Below are 18,060 nucleotides of genomic sequence, written 5' to 3' on the forward strand. Positions count from 1 at the left end.
ACAGGACAGTATGGGATCACAGATGATTATTTCTGTGAAGTAAAACATTTCCATGTTTTACCTCATAGAAAGAATTAGCTGCGATCCTATATTTTCATGACTGTATACTCTCTTTTGCTTCCTCCTCTGCCCAGGATCTGTGGTATGATCAGACCATGTTCCTGTACGGCCTGACACAGCAGAGGCACACTTATAAAATTACAATTCTTTAACACATCAAATTGTGGAACTTATTTTTATTCCAAGATCTATTCATTAATTAAAATGTACTTTGTGGGAAAACTCCTAGTAAGAGCACAACTGACCCCACGAACACCCTAGAGTTTTCATGCAGTAATTTCATATATTTTTTTTTTTTATCCCAAAACAGGATTGGGTCATAAAAAAAAAAGAAAAACAAAAATCTTTGTACATTCAGTCTTTACAGTGGCTGGCGAAAGTGTTCACCCCCTTGGCATTTTTTGTGTTCTGCTACCTCACAACCTGGAATTTCACTGTTTGCTTGAAGGTTTTCATCAGTTCATGTAAAGAACATGCCTACCACTGTGAACATTTGATTTTTTTTTTTTGTTGTTGTTGTTGTGAAGCAAACAAATAGGACAAAATAGCTGGAAATTTCTGTATGAATAGCTATTCACCCCCTAAAGTAAGAACTTTATAGAGCCTCCTTTTGTGGCAATTACAGCTGCAAGTCACGTTGGGCAAGTCTGTATGAGCTTTCCACATCTTGCTACTGGGATTTTTGCCTATTTGTCAAGGCAAAAATGCATCAACCCCTTCAAGTTAGATTGTTTCCTCTGGTGAACAGCAATCTTCATGTGTGACCACAGATTATCTAGTTGGATTAAGGTCTGGGCTTTGACTAGGCCAATACAAAACATTTACACGTTTCCCCTTAAACCACTCGAGTCTTGCTTTAGCAGTATGCTTTGGGTCATTGTCTTACTGGAAGATGAACCTCCGTCCCAGTCTCACATCACTGACAAACAAGTTTTGCTCAAGAATATCTCTGTATTTCACACCATCCATCTTCACCTTGACATCACTTTCTTGTCCCTGCTGCTAAAAAACAACCCCACAGCATGATGCTGCCACCATCATGTTTCACTGTAGGGATGGTGTTCTTAGGGTGATGAGCTGTGTTGGTTTTGCGTCAGACATATCATTTATCTTGGTGGCCAAAAAGTTAAATTTTGGTTTCATCTGATCACAGCACTTTCCTCCATACAATTGGGAAGTCTTCCACATATCTTTTGGCAAACTCAAAACAACCCTTACAACTTGTGTTTTTGTAAGTAAAGGCATTTTTCTGCCCACTCTTCCATGACGGCCACCTCTATGGAGTTTACGGCTTATTGTGGTCATATGGACAGATACTCCAGTCTCTGCTTGGGAACACTGCAGCTCCTTCAGAGTTACCTTTGGTCTCTATGCTGCCTCTCTGATTAATGCCCTCCTTGCCTTGGCTGAGATGTTTGGTGGGCGGCCCTCTCTTGGCAGGTTTGTTGTGGTAACCATGTTCTTTCTATTTGATGCTACTCTACTCCAGGGGATCATCAGAGATTGGGATTTTTTTTTTTGTTTTAAACCCAACCCTGACTTGTACTTATCAGCTTTATCCCTGACTTTTGTGGAGATCGCCATGGTCTTCAAGGTGGGGTTTGGTTAGTGGGGCCTCTTGCTTAATGGTGTTGCAGCCTCTGTGGCCTCTCAGAAAAGATAAAATATGTATACTAACAGATCATGTGACATTTAGATTGCACACAGGGGGACTTCCTATCACTGAGCATGGGACTTATGGGGTAATTGCTTGCACCACCAGAAGTATTTAGGGACTTCATAGCAAAAGGGATGAATACATATGCACATACCAAAATTTAGATATTTGATCCCATCAATTTAATTTATGGCTATAAGTTCAAATCAACTATTATATCTACCGTATATCTACAGCTGAGTGTGAGTATACAAAAAAGCATTTGTGCATTTCAGAAAATTATTTGACCCAATTTTGGTAACGTAAGCTGTAAAAATAACTACAATGGTCTGATTGGTTGCAATAAATACCTACTCGGCCTCAGACTGCACAATTTCTAATATATCTGGCCTACTGTATGCAGCACTGTCCTTCTGTCAGGATCTCTAGTACTAGTGGGTGCAAGGTGGTCCCTGCGTTTTAACCTTTGTACTCTTTCCAGCATGGCAGGCAGCAGCCATATTCTCTAAGCATCTGATATACCATGGGAACGTAGCTGCCAACCCACCAAAACAATGAAATAAAGACTAGAACACAATACAGAATTTGGCAGTGAAAGGCTGCGGTGTTTATTTTGGGTTACCAAAGATTATTATTAATTACTTCATAAACATTCAATAAGTTAAATCAAGTATTAAAAAAACCTGTAAACCAAATTTTTTTTTTTTTTTTTTTCTTTTCATTTTTTCCTTTTGTTTATGGTCCTTGTAATTACCACTTCCTGTGAAAACAGTACTTTTATTTCATGAGTACATATGGTATGTTCTTTATCCCTGAGTGTTCTGTTGCTTGTTCAAGCCCAGTAGCTTCGCTGCTCATATCTATATGTACGCTCTTTGTAGCGATTGAAAGTAACACTCTGTATTGATAGGCTCCTGGGTCGCGCCCCTTATGGGAATTCATGGCTACGACCTGTCCCCACTCACCTCACAGCAGTAAGACACTTTGCGCAAGCGCCCTTTCTGCAGTGAGCATGTCGCCTTGGCAACGTGGAGCGGAGTGCACACTTCCGCCCCGGGAAGCCGGCGCATGCGCAGTGCTTACACGCCGGGCCCGGCACTTGCAGACGCCATCACACACACTCCATGCAGCGCTTCCTATAGCTGCACAGCTGCTGCCGGTAAGGTATTTAATATTTGGTATTTAAGCAGGAGGCAGGACGAGCTGGCACTACCCCTGACGAAGCCACCTCCGTGTGGCGACACGCGTTGGGTGCCTGCTGTCCGCACCTCCTTCCCTTTCAGGGTACACATGCCTCTTTGATTTAGGTTTACCCAGCCTGACCCTGCCTTATATCGGCACCTATGGGACATGGTAGCCATTCCTTCTCATTGGTATTTGATTGACTTTAGATGGTTGGCCTCATTTTAGGTGAACTTTGGTCAGTATACTTATTTCTTTATTTGCTCTTTATTTGCACTGCATTATTATTATATATTTTTCACCATTTGTATGGGTTGTATTATGCTCTGTACATTATTATACCATCTGTGTTAATTGCGGTACTTTTTCCATAGGGTGCTTGCCAGGATCACTGTATGGGACTGGCCAGGCTGTATATATTGTTTATATATTTTGTACCATTCAGGCTCTTGTCAGCCAAGTAGGCGTGTGTATTATACTCTGTTAGGGGGGTGCGGTCTGTGTGCCCTATTACGGGCCATTTGCTGGTATGGGGATATTGTATATCCCTCTGGTGTTTTAAATGTTTTTAGTGTTGTCTGTCTCCTGCATACATGTTTAATAAAGCTGTACATTTTTTACTGCATTATTGACAGAGTGGTGACTCCCATTTATAAGGCCCATCTTTCTTCTTCAGTTTATATGTATTAGAAAAACCTCTCACCTTCTACAAATATCACGCCATCACTGATGTACTCTACCAGCTGGTCGAAGATGGAGGTGATCGCTTTCTTCGCTTGCACAAAGTGCTTCAAAGGAGAGACGCCCTTCTCTTCCATGTCTTCTATGCAAAGCAAAAAGTAAAAACGTCCATTACTTAAAATCCGTCATTGTGTTATACATACAATGACATTTACAAACCGTGCCGGGAAAGGTCTAAGAATTTTAGGGTCTCGCCGAATTACCGATTTTCTGAATAAGTTGTTATGGTTTCCACATTACGCTACTGAAAATCAGCCCCAAAAATGATTCCCCAGACTGATATCTGGGTACTGCGATGGCTCTGGCACACGACACTGTTTACTACTTACATGGAGCCTTTCTGTCCTTGAGAATGAAGGTCGCACACAGTGTCTGCCACATCTGCGGCTGTACATTTCTGAGCTGTTTACAATGTGCGAATAGCTAAGACATAGATGGAGGCTTCTGCTACTACTACAACTAAACTTACAACTGAATGTAACCTTGTCACATTATCTCTACATACCATACACTACACAGATGCCCTAACCCCTACGCAATCATGAGACTAATCCGCACATTCACATACCACCTGGTTGTGAGCATCGCCTTGGGTCAGAACAGTTTCCTATGCAATTATAGTAGAACACCATAGGCTAACCGTTTTCACTCAGATGTTTGAAGTTATCCGGGAAACTTTCCAATGAATATCGTGCTGAATGATGTAAATTGTACACCTGCTTTGCACCGATGAGGGGCAAACACCCCAAAGCATGTCTCTGAAAAGTGAATTTCTGGTTTGGTTTCTTTTCCCAAGTCATATGGTAGTAGAGTTCTTACCCCTTCTCTCTGAAGAATCTATTAACATATTTCAATCCCTATAGGAGTATTGCATGGCCTATTAGTCTCCCTACGCAGCCTCGGCGCTCTCCACAAGAAGTGTTACCCCTTAGTGCAGACTGATAGAGAACGTACGTGGATCTACAGATTGCACTAGAGATATACAACAGCGCTGTATACTATTCCAAAAAGTACTCTAGTTTCAGCATAAAGAAAGTCCGCGGATCACCAGATGTAGACCACCATAGACAGTCATAAAAGCTGTGGACATGCTCATACGGCCTTTGTGGATTAAGTTTCCACATAGACACCACATCCCCTTGAAGATAATGGTGGATCCCGGACCCTCAGGAGGAGGAACACATTGGATTACCATGGGGCAAGTGTTCCTTGTTCAATAACCCCCTTACCCTACAATTTTCCCCTCCCCATCTACCAAGAGCTATAAGGGGGAGGGAGGGTCATTAGTGCATGAGAAGAATTTTTCTTTTTATGATAATTCTATTAGGTGTAAAGGTACCTTCACACGAAACGACGCTGCAGCGATAGCGACAACGATGCCGATCGCTGCAGCGTCGCTGTTTGATCGCTGGGGAGCTGTCACATAGACCGCTCTCCAGCGACCAACTATGCCGAGGTCCCCGGGTAACCAGGGTAAACATCGGGTTGCTAAGCGCAGGGCCGCGCTTAGTAACCCGATGTTTACCCTGGTTACCAGCGTAAAAGTAAAAAAAACAAACAGTACATACTCACCTGCGCGTCCCCCAGCGTCTGCTTCCTGACACTGACTGAGCTCCGGCCCTAACAGCACAGCGGTGACGTCACCGCTGTGCTTTCACTTTCACTTTAGGGCCGGCGCTCAGTAAGTGTCAGGAAGCAGACGCTGGGGGACGCGCAGGTGAGTATGTACTGTTTGTTTTTTTTACTTTTACACTGGTAACCAGGGTAAACATCGGGTTACTAAGCGCGGCCCTGCGCTTAGTAACCCGATGTTTACCCTGGTTACCAGTGTAAAACATCGCTGGTATCGTTGCTTTTGCTTTCAAACACAACGATACACGGCGATCGGACGACCAAATAAAGTTCTGGACTTTATTCAGCGACCAGCGACATCACAGCAGGATCCTGATCGCTGCTGCGTGTCAAACTAAACGATATCGCTAGCGAGGACGCTGCAACGTCACGGATCGCTAGCGATGTCGTTACAAAGTCGTTTCGTGTGAAGGTACCTTTAAGCATTTTGTAGAAAATAGAGTACAATCTTCTCTTCATACAAAAGATAACCAAAGGAGAAGGGGAAAAATGGCCTAAAAGAGTGGAGGTAAGTATAATCTGGGAGTCAGGAGTGAAGAGAATTACGGAGACGAAGCACATCAATGAAATCAAGACACAAGGCTACCAGGTTTTCAGAAGAAGCTCTATCAAGTCTGTACGGAATGCATTTATTTTTCCGTAAGTCATTACATGGGTTACACTTGACGATCACCAACGCTGAGGGATGAAGATTTCCACTGTGAAGAGGCAAGAATATGTGACGCCACACAGATGTATTGTGATAGTTCGTGAACTTGGTTCTAAAAACCTGGAGGGTTATTGGCCAGTAAAAGATCTGATGGGATTTTGGGAATAGCGCTGATAAGACCAAAGATATCTTGGACCCCAAGTAGAACTTTTGGAATAACTTATTTGTGCATTGACATATCTGTTTTCAGGCTTGTTCTTTGTAGGACTTTTTGTATTGAATTGTACAGGGTGGGCCATGTATATGGATACACCTGAATAAAATGGGAATGGTTGGTGATATCAACTTCCTGTTTGTGGCACATTAGTATACAGGAGGGGGGAAACTTTTCAAGATGGGTGGTGACAATGGCAGCCATTTTGGATCCAACTTTATTTTTTTCAATTGGAAGAGGGTCATGTGAAACATCAAACTTATTGAGAATTGCACAAGAAAAACAATGGTGTGCTTGGTTTTAATGTAACTTTATTCTTTCATGAGTTATTTACAAGTTTATGACCACTTATAAATTGTGTTCAAAGTGCTGTCCATTGTGATGGATTGTCAATGCAACCCTCTTCTCCCACTCTTGACACACTGCTAGCAACACCACAGAAGAAATGCTAGCACAGGCTTCCAGTATCCGTTGTTTCAGATGCTTCACATCTCGTATCTTCACAGCATAGACAATTGCCTTCAGATGACCTCAAAGGTAAAAGTCTAAGGGGGTCAGATCGGGAGACCTTGGTGGTCATTCAACTGCCCCACGACGACAATCACCTTTCCAGGAAACTGTTCATGTAGGAATGCTCGGACCTGACACCCAAGATGGTGCACCACCACATTACACATGACCCTCTTCCCATTGAAAAAAATAAAGTTAGATCCAAAATGGCCACCCATCTTGAAAAGTTTTCCCCTTCCCATATACTAAAGTGCCACAAACAGGAAGCTGATATCACCAACCATTCCCATTTTATTTATGTGTATCCATATAAATGGCCCACCCTGTAGATTTGAAAGTTAATGTGAGCGACATGAATACTGGGGGGACTAGTCACCCAATAACTGGCATATCACTACCAAAGTTACAAAATATTTTTTATGCAACATCCTTCAGACATTAAAAAGGGATTGTTAGAAAGGGTTATCTGCATAGCAATAAATGCATGACGGTGGGTTTCATTTAACTGCTTACCGTATTTTTCGGACTACAAGACGCACTTTTTCCCCCCAAAAAAAGGGGGGAAAATAGGGGGTGCGTCTTATAGTCGTAATGCAGGCTTACCCGCAGTGGTGTGGTGGCAGAGGTGCGGTATAGCGTGCGCAGGGTCCCTTTCACAGGTGAGGTGATGCAGCAGCCCGGTAAGCAGCAGAGCCGGGTGAATCATGTTGTTATCGGCGGTGGTGGCCATCTTCCTGAGGCCGCGCAGGGCAGATGGAGTGCTCTGCTTCCCGGGGCTTCAGGAAAATGGCCGCGGGATGCCACACGTGCGCAGATGGTGATGGCGGCGGCCATTTTCCTGAAGCCGAGTTCACAGATTTAGATCTCGGCTTCAGGAAAATGGCCGCCGCGATCTCCATCTGCGCACGCGCGGCCTCCCGCGGCCATTTTCCTGAAGCCCCGGGAAGCAGAGCACTCCATCTGCGCACGCGCGGCCTCAGGAAAATGGCCGCCACCACCGATAACATGATTCACCCGGCTCTGCTGCTTACCGGGCTGCTGCATCACCTCACCTGTGAAAGGGACCCTGCACACGCAATACCGCACCTCTGCCGTCGCCACACCACTACTGCAACCCCCCCCATGGACACCAGGCCGTTGCGTCGCCCACCTAAGCAGGAAGGGACCCTGCTCAGGTGCACGCCGTACCGCATCACCCTACCTCTGCTGACACCATGCCTCCTGTGACCCTGCTCTGCCACCGCCAGCCCTCAGGTAAGATACTGTAAATTCGGACAATAAGACGGACCCCCATCTTACAAAAAAATTCTTTTTTTCTGCAATTTTCACCCCAAATTTGGGGTGCATCTTATGGTCCGGTGCGTCTTATAGTCCGAAAAATACGGTAATTGCGATTCTATTAGTATGGGCACACCTTCAGGATTTGCACAGAAAATTCTGCTGCAAATCCTGATGCGTTGTCAGGAAAAATTATGGGAAAAATATGCTTGCTTTTACTATGCATTTTTCCTCGGGTCTTTAGTATGGTTGTAATCTGCAAAAAAAACGCTGAAAGAATTGACATGTTGCAGATTTAAAATCTGCAAGGAAAAAGAATAAAGCAAAGTGAGCACGAGTCTTCAGCACCAGAGATAGCTTTGTCGTTAGCTGCTGGGCACACATGAATTGGCCAAATCAAGTGCCAAGCATCTCCATTTTTTCTTTTTATATAGAGCAGTAATGCAGTTCAAAATTCATATATTTCATGGTTGTATATTATAGCGCTACAGAGTGCAACTTTATCTGTTTGTTATGTATACAAATGGGTACTCTTAGTTTGCACCTGTACACACTAGCCTTCTGTTTGGAAGGGACAGTCAGTGTTTTGTTATTAGATCTAGAGAAGGGAAAGAGAGCCAGAGTATCTAGAATCATATTATATAGAAACAGATATAATGGTGGAGTGGGAATCCCGAATATCCAAGCCTATTACAATGCAAACCGAAGGTACAAAACCAGCTTGGTTGGAATTGGGAAAACAAAATCATTCTTCCAAGTCCTAAAAGTGACTCTTCTTGAGCATATATTTAACTTAAATAAATATAGATCAAAACATCCGATTTTTTTGGCACTTGCACGCGCTTGGGTTTCTCTAGCTACACAAAAAGACGCTGATAAACCAAAATCAAGGGATAATTTCCCATTAACATACCATCTCTACAGACAAACAACGGTAGTAGTTTGGGGTGTTAAACGTGCCACAGTCATAGCATGCCACATTTGTCACCAGTTTCTGAAACCTTGATTTGCGCCCGTCACTTATTGTGAGGTACCAGCATCTACGACAGGAGTAACCACAGCTGAACCCTAAAGCAGGAGAGCAGTGCGCCAAGTGCTGAAGGATGTGGTGTATTATAAATTACCAACTTCCACTACACCTCACATCTGTCATCAGACCAGGACCTGCACGGCGACAGCTTCACATATGATTTTCATGGACAAGCATCTCCACACAAGGCTAAAATCCCATGTGCAATGCCAAGTGTAACGCCTGCTGCCACGGGGTTTAATCAGGGCAGTCACATTTCATTATCTGGCAGACTGATACCAGGAAAACGCCATCAGAACGCATAGTGCTTACTGTCGGGCCACATTCACACGTTGCATTTTTTTCCTAAATCACAGTAAAGTTGGCAAGATTTGAGGCAAAAAAAAATAAAAAAATGCAGAGCGATGACATTGTGTGATTACGGTCTAAAATAATTAATGCTATAGGGGTTTTCCAAGGGAAAGCAAAAAAAAAAAAAAACTTAAAACACCAAAGGCTTCCAAGTGTTAAAAATAACAATTAAAGTCTTACATACAACCCCTTGTTGTCCGCTGCTGCCTCCGGTCTGAGTTGGTGGGCTAACAGGAATCCCGTCACTACAACACATGACCACTGCAGCCAATCACTGGTCTCAGTGGTGGGTGATATCTAACTATATATGCACAAATCAACCATAATAATTAAAAGGGTTGTCCTGGACTAAGATTATGGCGCCAAAGAAATAAAAACGATTATATATTATTATTATAATAGAAGTGACCTGTAGTGGAATCTCTCACTGAGGGAGCTCAGTTTCAGTTTTACCACAAACTGGAACAGTCACAGAAAATGAAAGTAACAGCAGAGGCGAAGACAGGAAGCAGTCTAGTGACACCCAGTGCTGCCAGGCTGCAGTGCTAACCACTGAGCCACCAAGGTGGCCACATGTAATATTTACACTAAATACCAAGTTATGCCCCACCCTAGTGATCCCCAGAATGGAGAGGAGATGCACATCCCCCACCTCCGCTCTAATGTCGCTGGATCTGCCATATCCCCCAGTCTCATAGACAATGAATGGAGCAGACTGAGCATGTGCATCCCCTCCATTTACGGCAGAGGGCCACACAGGTGGTCACAGCAGCCAGACACCCCGGCAATCAGAAGCTTCTAGAATGGTACTTTTATGGAAATCTCCTTTGTTAGTTACACAATACTATAATAGTATACTAATAGATATAACCGTACATTATATTATAATGAAAAGAGGGGCGAGAACAGCTGCTCTTAGTCGTTTGGGAGGTTTTTAGCCTCAAGATCGGTCATGTCGCCTCTTACTGCGGTCACTGGGTTTTAAATGTTTAATTCTGGAACAAAATCTGCTGCTAAATCTGCAGAATAAGGCAGGCTAGATGGAAGGGTGAAAGGTCAGCAGGGGAAGGTCTGGGAGAGGTGAAAGGTCAGCAGTGACAGGGGGACTGGAATAGGGATGAAAGGTCAGGAGGGGATGAAGAGGGGTAAAAGGTCAGCAAGGGGTGGATCTGGGATAGAGATGACAGGTCAGCAGGGTAGGGGATGGAAGAGGGGTGAAAGGTCAGGGGTGGTGGGGCTTGGAGAGGGGTGAAAGGTCAGCAGTGGTGGGGCATCCATCAATTACTAGGAATCAAGCAGCAGCCAATAATAGTCTGTAAGGAGCAGTGAAGTGAAACTAACTCCCAGTGTGCCCGACTGTCCGTGCATGCTGAGGGGAGTGATAAGCGGCTAGTACTGCACTGACACACACCGTGAGCACACCCGCAGTGTAATGCTGCACTGAGTCATGACAACACCCATAGACACAGCTATGAGGAGACCCCGCGGGTGACCCGCTCACGAGTGGCATCCAGGCTCCCGCACGCCCCTACCTCGCCCTCCGCTGCTGTGCCGGAGCTGCACTTCTCCCCGGCCGGTGTGATGACCCTGGTAACCTGACCCGCCCGCAGCCAATCAGAGCTGGGGGCGTGCTCTGCGTCACTTCCCAGGGAAACCGAGGCTGTTCCTAGAGCGGGCACAGCGGTCACTTCCTGTCTGCAGCAGAAGAGGCACGAAGTCTAGTGGGCTCTGTCACAGTGTTGTTTCCATAGTAACACTGGGCTCTGCCTCCATAGTAGCCATATCCCAAGTGCCCCCTTTGTGGAGACAGTGTCAGTGATGCAGAGTTGTCCCTTAGACCAGCGTCACGCTTAGCGTATTACAAATCAGTCCAATTCTCTTGGCCGAGAGTCGCACGAGTGTTCTCCGTGTGGTCATCCGCGTGTAATCCATTTGCAATGTGATGATACGATTCCCTTACATCTATGTATGACAGTATGCAATGCGATTTTAACATGAGGTTTTTACATACACACAGCAGGTCTCTGTCATTTACAGATCATTTTAAAACAAAACATTCTTCAAAACACACATATATATATACAACTAGATGGTGGCCTGATTCTAACGCATCGGGTATTCTAGAATATGCATGTCCACGTAGTATTTTGCCCAGTCACATAGTATAATGCTCCGTGCAGTTATGGCCCCATAGATGCCCCATATAATGCTCCATGCAGTTATGGCCCCATAGATGCCCCATATAATGCTCCGTGCAGTTATGGCCCCATAGATGTCCCATATAATCATACCTCCCAACTTTTGAAGATGGGAAAGAGGGACAAAGTTTACGGCGCGCGAAGCGCGCCGCGGCAAATTTTAGGCCACGCCTCTGACCACACCCATTCATAATTAGTCACACCCATATCCACGTCCCAAGCACACCCATTTAGCACTGCTGATCACACTGTTTCATATACAATAGTTATAAACAAAAAAATATGGCCACACAGTGCTCCATACCGTATAATGACCGCACATGATGCTCCATACTGTATAATGACCGCATGCATACTGTATAATGGCCGCACATGATGCTCCATACTGTATAATGACCGCACATGATGCTCCATACTGTATAATGGCCGCACATGATGCTCCATACTGTATAATGACCGCACATGATGCTCCATACTGTATAATGACCGCATGCATACTGTATAATGGCCGCACATGATGCTCCATACTGTATAATGAACGCACATGATGCTCCATACTGTATAATGACTGCACATGATGCTCCATATTGTATAATGACCGCACATGATGCTCCATACTGTATACTGGCTGCACATGATGCTCCATACTGTATAATGAACACACATGATGCTCCATACTGTATAATGGCCACACATGATGCTCCATATTGTATAATGACCGCACATGATGCTCCATACTGTATAATGACCGCACATGATGCTCCATACTGTATACTGACCGCACATGATGCTCCATACTGTATAATGACCGCACATGATGCTCCATACTGTATAATGACCGCACATGATGCTCCATACTGTATAATGACCGCACATGATGCTCTATACTGTATAATGACCCCACATGATGCTCAATACTGTATAATGACCGCACATGATGCTCAATACTGTATAATGACCGCACATGATGCTCCATACTGTATAATGACCCCACATGATGCTCAATACTGTATAATGACCGCACATGATGCTCCATACTGTATAATGACCGCACATGATGCTCCATACTGTATAATGACCGCACATGATGCTCCATATTGTATAATGACCGCACATGATGCTCCATACTGTATACTGGCTGCACATGATGCTCCATACTGTATAATGACTGCACATGATGCTCCATATTGTATAATGACCACACATGATGCTCCATACTGTATACTGGCTGCACATGATGCTCCATATTGTATAATGACCGCACATGATGCTCCATACTGTATAATGACTGCACATGATGCTCCATACTGTATAATGACCCCACATGATGCTCCATACTGTATTATGGCCACAGTTCTCCATACTGTATAATGACATACAGGCACGCAGCTCACACACACAGTATCACACATACACACGCAGCATCACAAACGCAGCTCACAAACACATGCAGCTTTGACACAAATGCATCACACATGCAGCCATCACACACACACACACACACAGCCATCACACACACACGCAGTCATCACACACACACACGCAGCCATCACACACACACACAGCCATCACACACACACGCAGTCATCACACACACACGCAGTCATCACACACACACGCAGTCATCACACACACACGCAGTCATCACACGCAGCCATCACACACACACACGCAGCCATCACACACACACACGCAGCCATCACACACACATGCAGCCATCACACACACACACACGCAGCCATCACACACACACACGCAGCCATCACACACATGCAGCCATCACACACACACGCAGCCATCACACACACACACACACACGCAGCCATCACACACATGCAGCCATCACACACACACACACACAGCCATCACACACACCCAGCCATCACACACACACACACACCCAGCCATCACACACACACACACACCCAGCCATCACACACACACACACCCAGCCATCACACACACACACACCCAGCCATCACACACACACACTCAGCCATCACACACACACACCCAGCCATCACACACACACACACACAGCCATCACACACACACACCCAGCCATCACACACACACACCCAGCCATCACACACACCCAGCCATCACACACACCCAGCCATCACACACACCCAGCCATCACACACACACACACACGCAGCCATCACACACACACACACACGCAGCCATCACACACATGCAGCCATCACACACACACACACGCAGCCATCACACATACCCAGCCATCACACACACACACACACCCAGCCATCACACACACACACACCCAGCCATCACACACACACACACACACCCAGCCATCACACACACACACTCAGCCATCACACACACACACCCAGCCATCACACACACACACCCAGCCATCACACACACGAGATACCTCATACACACATGACACACACACAAATGCAGCATCACACATCTCACACACACACACACACACACACATCACACACACATCACACACACACACAATCTCCTCTGTGGTGCAGGGGCGGCTGATCTGTCCATGTGCAGCTCTTCAGTTTCTCCGGCTGCTCACAGCTCTGCACTGTCCCGGCACCTCCCCCGTCTCTCCTTCTCTGCCGGGATAGCAGCTAAGGGTCCCTTTCCACTTGCGAGGAAAACGGATGCGTGCAATCCGATTAAAAATCGGATTGCACTCTGACCAATGTTATTTAATAGGTGGCTTTTCATTTGCGATTTTTTTCTCAGCCGAAATCGGACTGAGAAAAATCTGGATCGGCTGAGAAAAAAATCGCAGCATGCTGCGTATTGCTGCGATTCTCGGACGAGACTCGCCAATGCAAGTCAATGGGTGCGAGAAAAAAATCGCACAGCACTCGCACCATGCGAGTTCTGTCCGATTTTTACGCACCGGTGTCCTTTGAAAAGCCGGTAATTCAGCGCGGTGTACAGTAAAATCACACTGACAGGTTAGAATAGACTAGATATATACACATAGAATGTGTCTATATACATATATATATGTCAGTGAGACACCTATATATGTATATTTATATTTAATGCAGCACTAGATAGCATTAAAGCCGCTAATTCAATTGCCGGCTTCTCATTTCTCCTGCACAAACCCGACAGGATATGAGACATGGTTTACATACAGTAAACCATCTCACATCCCCCTTTTTTTTGCATATTCCACATTACTAATGTTAGTAGCGTGTATGTGCAAAATTTCAGCGCTGTAGCTGCTGAAATAAAGGGTTAAATGGCGGAAAAAATTGGCGTGGGCTCCCGCGCAATTTTCTCCGCCAGAGTGGTAAAGCCAGTGACTGAGGGCAGATATTAATAGCCAGGAGAGGGTCCATGGTTATTGGCCCCCCCGTGGCTAAAAACATCTGCCCCCAGCCACCCCAGAAAAGGCACATCTGGAAGATGCGCCTATTCTGGCACTTGGCCACTCTCTTCCCACTCCCTGTAGCGGTGGGATATGGGGTAATGAAGGGTTAATGCCACCTTGGTATTGTAAGGTGACATTAAGCCAGATTAATAATGGAGAGGCGTCAATTATGACATCTATCCATTATTAATCCAATTGTAGGAAAGGGTTAAAAAACACACACACACACACATGATTTAAAAGTAGTTTAATGAAATAAACACAACGGTTGTTGTAATAATTTATTGTTCTCTCAATCCATCAGGAAACCCTCGCTTGGCAAAATAATAACCGCACAAGATACATACCTTCTGATGTCCGATCATGTCCCACGAGGTAATCCATCTGAAGGGGTTAACTAATATTACAGGCAGAGCTGCGATAAACCACTCACTGGTGCCTGTAATCCCCGGGTGCTGAAAGGAAAGCAGGATCTGTACTTACATTGAGTCGCGGTGATGCGCCCTCTGGTGGATGTTCTCATAAACTGCAGCCTGGGAACTTTTTCCCACGCTCCAGGTCATATGAGGACATCCACCAGGGGGCGCATCACCGCGACTGAGGGAAATGTAGGTCAATGACCTACATTTCATTCATTCGCAGGGGAATTACAAGCACGGAGCACAGCTGCATTTGCAGGGCTCCTGCCTGTAATATTAGTTAACCCCTTCAGATGGATTACATCGTGGGACATGATCGGACATCTGAGGGTATGTATCTTGTGCGTTTATTATGTTGCCAAGCGAGGGTGTTCCTGATGGATTGAGAGAGCAATAAATTATTACAACAACCGCTGTCTTTATTTCATTAAACTACTTTGTAATCATGTGTGTGTGTGTTTTTTAACCCTTTCAGACAATTGGTTTAATAATGGATAGGTGACATAATTGACGCCTCTCCATTATTAATCTGGCTTAATGTCACCTTCCAATAGCAAGGTGGCATTAACCCTTCATTACCCCATATCCCACCGCTACAGGGAGTGGGAAGAGAGTGGCCAAGTGCCAGAATAGGCGCATCTTCCAGATGTGCCTTTTCTGGGGTGGCTGGGGGCAGATGTTTGTAGCCACGGGGGGGCCAATAACCATGGACCCTCTCCTGGCTATTAATATCTGCCCTCAGTCACTGGCTTTACCGCTCTGGCGGAGAAAATTGCGCGGGAGCCCACGCCAATTTTTTCCGCGAGTTAACCCTTAAATTTAATAGCTACAGCGCTGAAATTTTGCACATACACACTACTAACATTAGTAGTGTGGAATATGCAAAAAAAAGGGGGATATGAGATGGTTTACTGTATGTAAACCATGTCTCATATCCTGTCGGGTTTGGGAAGGAGAAATTAAAAGCCGGCAATTGAATTAGCGGCTTTTATGCCATCTTGCGCTGCATTAAATATAAATATACATATATAGGTGTCTCACTGACATATATATATGTATATATACCTATTCTATGTGTATATATCTAGTCTATTCTAACCTGTCAGTGTGATTTTACTGTACACTGCGCTGAATTGCCGGCTTTTCAAAGGACACCGGTGCGTACAAATCGGACAGTAATACGGATGTCATACGGATGATGCGATTATAAAAAACGGATGATGCGATTAAAAATCGCATTGTACTCGCATGACACTCGCATGAAAATCGCATACGTTCCATCCGTTTTTTCGGTCCAGATTACGGACCGTTTTTTATCTCGCAAGTGGAAAGGGACCCTAAGAGCAGGAGACGCCGGAGCTCCGTGCACACACAGGAGGAAGTGAGTCGCTGACCTCTCATCTTGATCGCTGCTGGCTCTCTTCCTCAGCGTGGCAGCGCCGCACACACAGGGGGCGGGGGCGGGGGCGGGATCGGTCGGGAGGAGACCCAGCATGTATAAGAAAAAAAAAACAGCCACAAACCTAAGCTACTCAGGTGCCGCCCCCTGCATTGTCCCTGCCCTAGGCACGGGACATTAGTGTCCCGCCCGGGATCCCGGGGCTGGCTGTCAAAATCAGGACAGTCCCGCGGGATCCGGGACGGTTGGGAGGTATGCATATAATGCTCCATGCAGTTATGGCCCCATAGATTCCCCATATAATGCTCCGTGCAGTTATGGCCCCATAGATTCCCCATATAATGCTCCGTGCAGTTCTTTATGGCCCCATAGATGCCCCATATAATGCTCCATGCAGTTATGGCCCAATAGATGCCCCATATAATGCTCCATGCAGTTATGGCCCCATAGATGCCCCATATAATGCTCCATGCAGTTATGGCCCCATAGATGCCCCATATAATGCTCCATGCAGTTATGGCCCCATAGATGCTCCATATAATGCTCCGTGCAGTTATGGCCCCATAGATGTCCCATATAATGCTCCATGCAGTTCTTTATGGCCCCATAGATGCCCCATATAATGCTCCATGCAGATGTTTATGGCCCCATAGGTGCCCCATATAATGCTCCATGCAGTTCATTATGGCCCCATAGATGCCCCATATAATGCTCCATGCAGTTATGGCCCCATAGATGTCCCATATAATGCTCCATGCAGTTCTTTATGGCCCCATACATGCCCCATATGATGCTCCACACAGTTATGGCCCCATAGATGCCCCATATAATGCTCCATGCAGTTATGGCCCCATAGATGCTCCATATAATGCTCCATGCAGTTATGGCCCCATAGATGCTCCATATAATGCTCCATGCAGTTATGGCCCCATAGATGCTCCATATAATGCTCCATGCAGTTATGGCCCCATAGATGCCCCATATAATGCTCCATGCAGTTATGGCCCCATAGATGCTCCATGCAGTTATGGCCCCATAGATGCCCCATATGATGCTCCATGCAGTTATGGCCCCATAGATGCCCCATATAATGCTCCATGCAGTTCTTTATGGCCCCATAGATGCCCCATATAATGCTCCATGCAGGGCCGGCATCAGCACCCGGCGCACCCGGGCAAGTACCGGGGCCCTGAGCAGGCAGGGGGCCCACTCTCTGTCGGGGACACTGGCGCGCTATAGTGCCGGCCCCCGCGAGTGGACCCCTTGCCTGCTCCGGGCCCCGGCACTTGCGATACTTACCTCTCCCGCTTCCAGTGCTGCAGCGTCTTCCATCCTCTGACTGTGACGTTCAGGTCAGAGGG

General features: G+C 45.8%; 1 protein-coding gene across 6 annotated transcripts in view; it reads right to left on the minus strand.

Annotated features, from left to right (window-relative positions):
- The window catches only part of MFN1 (mitofusin 1), a 189,640-nt gene that overhangs the window by 45,325 nt on the left and 126,255 nt on the right, over nucleotides 1-18,060 (minus strand). Inside the window, exons 1-2 of one of the 6 annotated variants that reach the window (XM_077290477.1) lie at nucleotides 10,837-10,980; nucleotides 3,603-3,719 (exon numbers count right to left, since the gene is read on the minus strand). In XM_077290477.1, coding sequence (XP_077146592.1) covers nucleotides 3,603-3,717 — 115 coding nt within the window. In that variant the 5' untranslated portion in view covers nucleotides 3,718-3,719; nucleotides 10,837-10,980. Of the gene's footprint in view, nucleotides 1-3,602; nucleotides 3,723-10,589; nucleotides 10,981-18,060 lie in introns of those variants that run through there. The other 5 variants (XM_077290475.1, XM_077290482.1, XM_077290476.1 and 2 more) reach the window with 5 other exon arrangements.

The sequence above is a fragment of the Ranitomeya variabilis genome, chromosome 2 (assembly GCF_051348905.1).
Source record: "Ranitomeya variabilis isolate aRanVar5 chromosome 2, aRanVar5.hap1, whole genome shotgun sequence".
Taxonomy (NCBI): Eukaryota; Metazoa; Chordata; class Amphibia; order Anura; family Dendrobatidae; genus Ranitomeya; species Ranitomeya variabilis.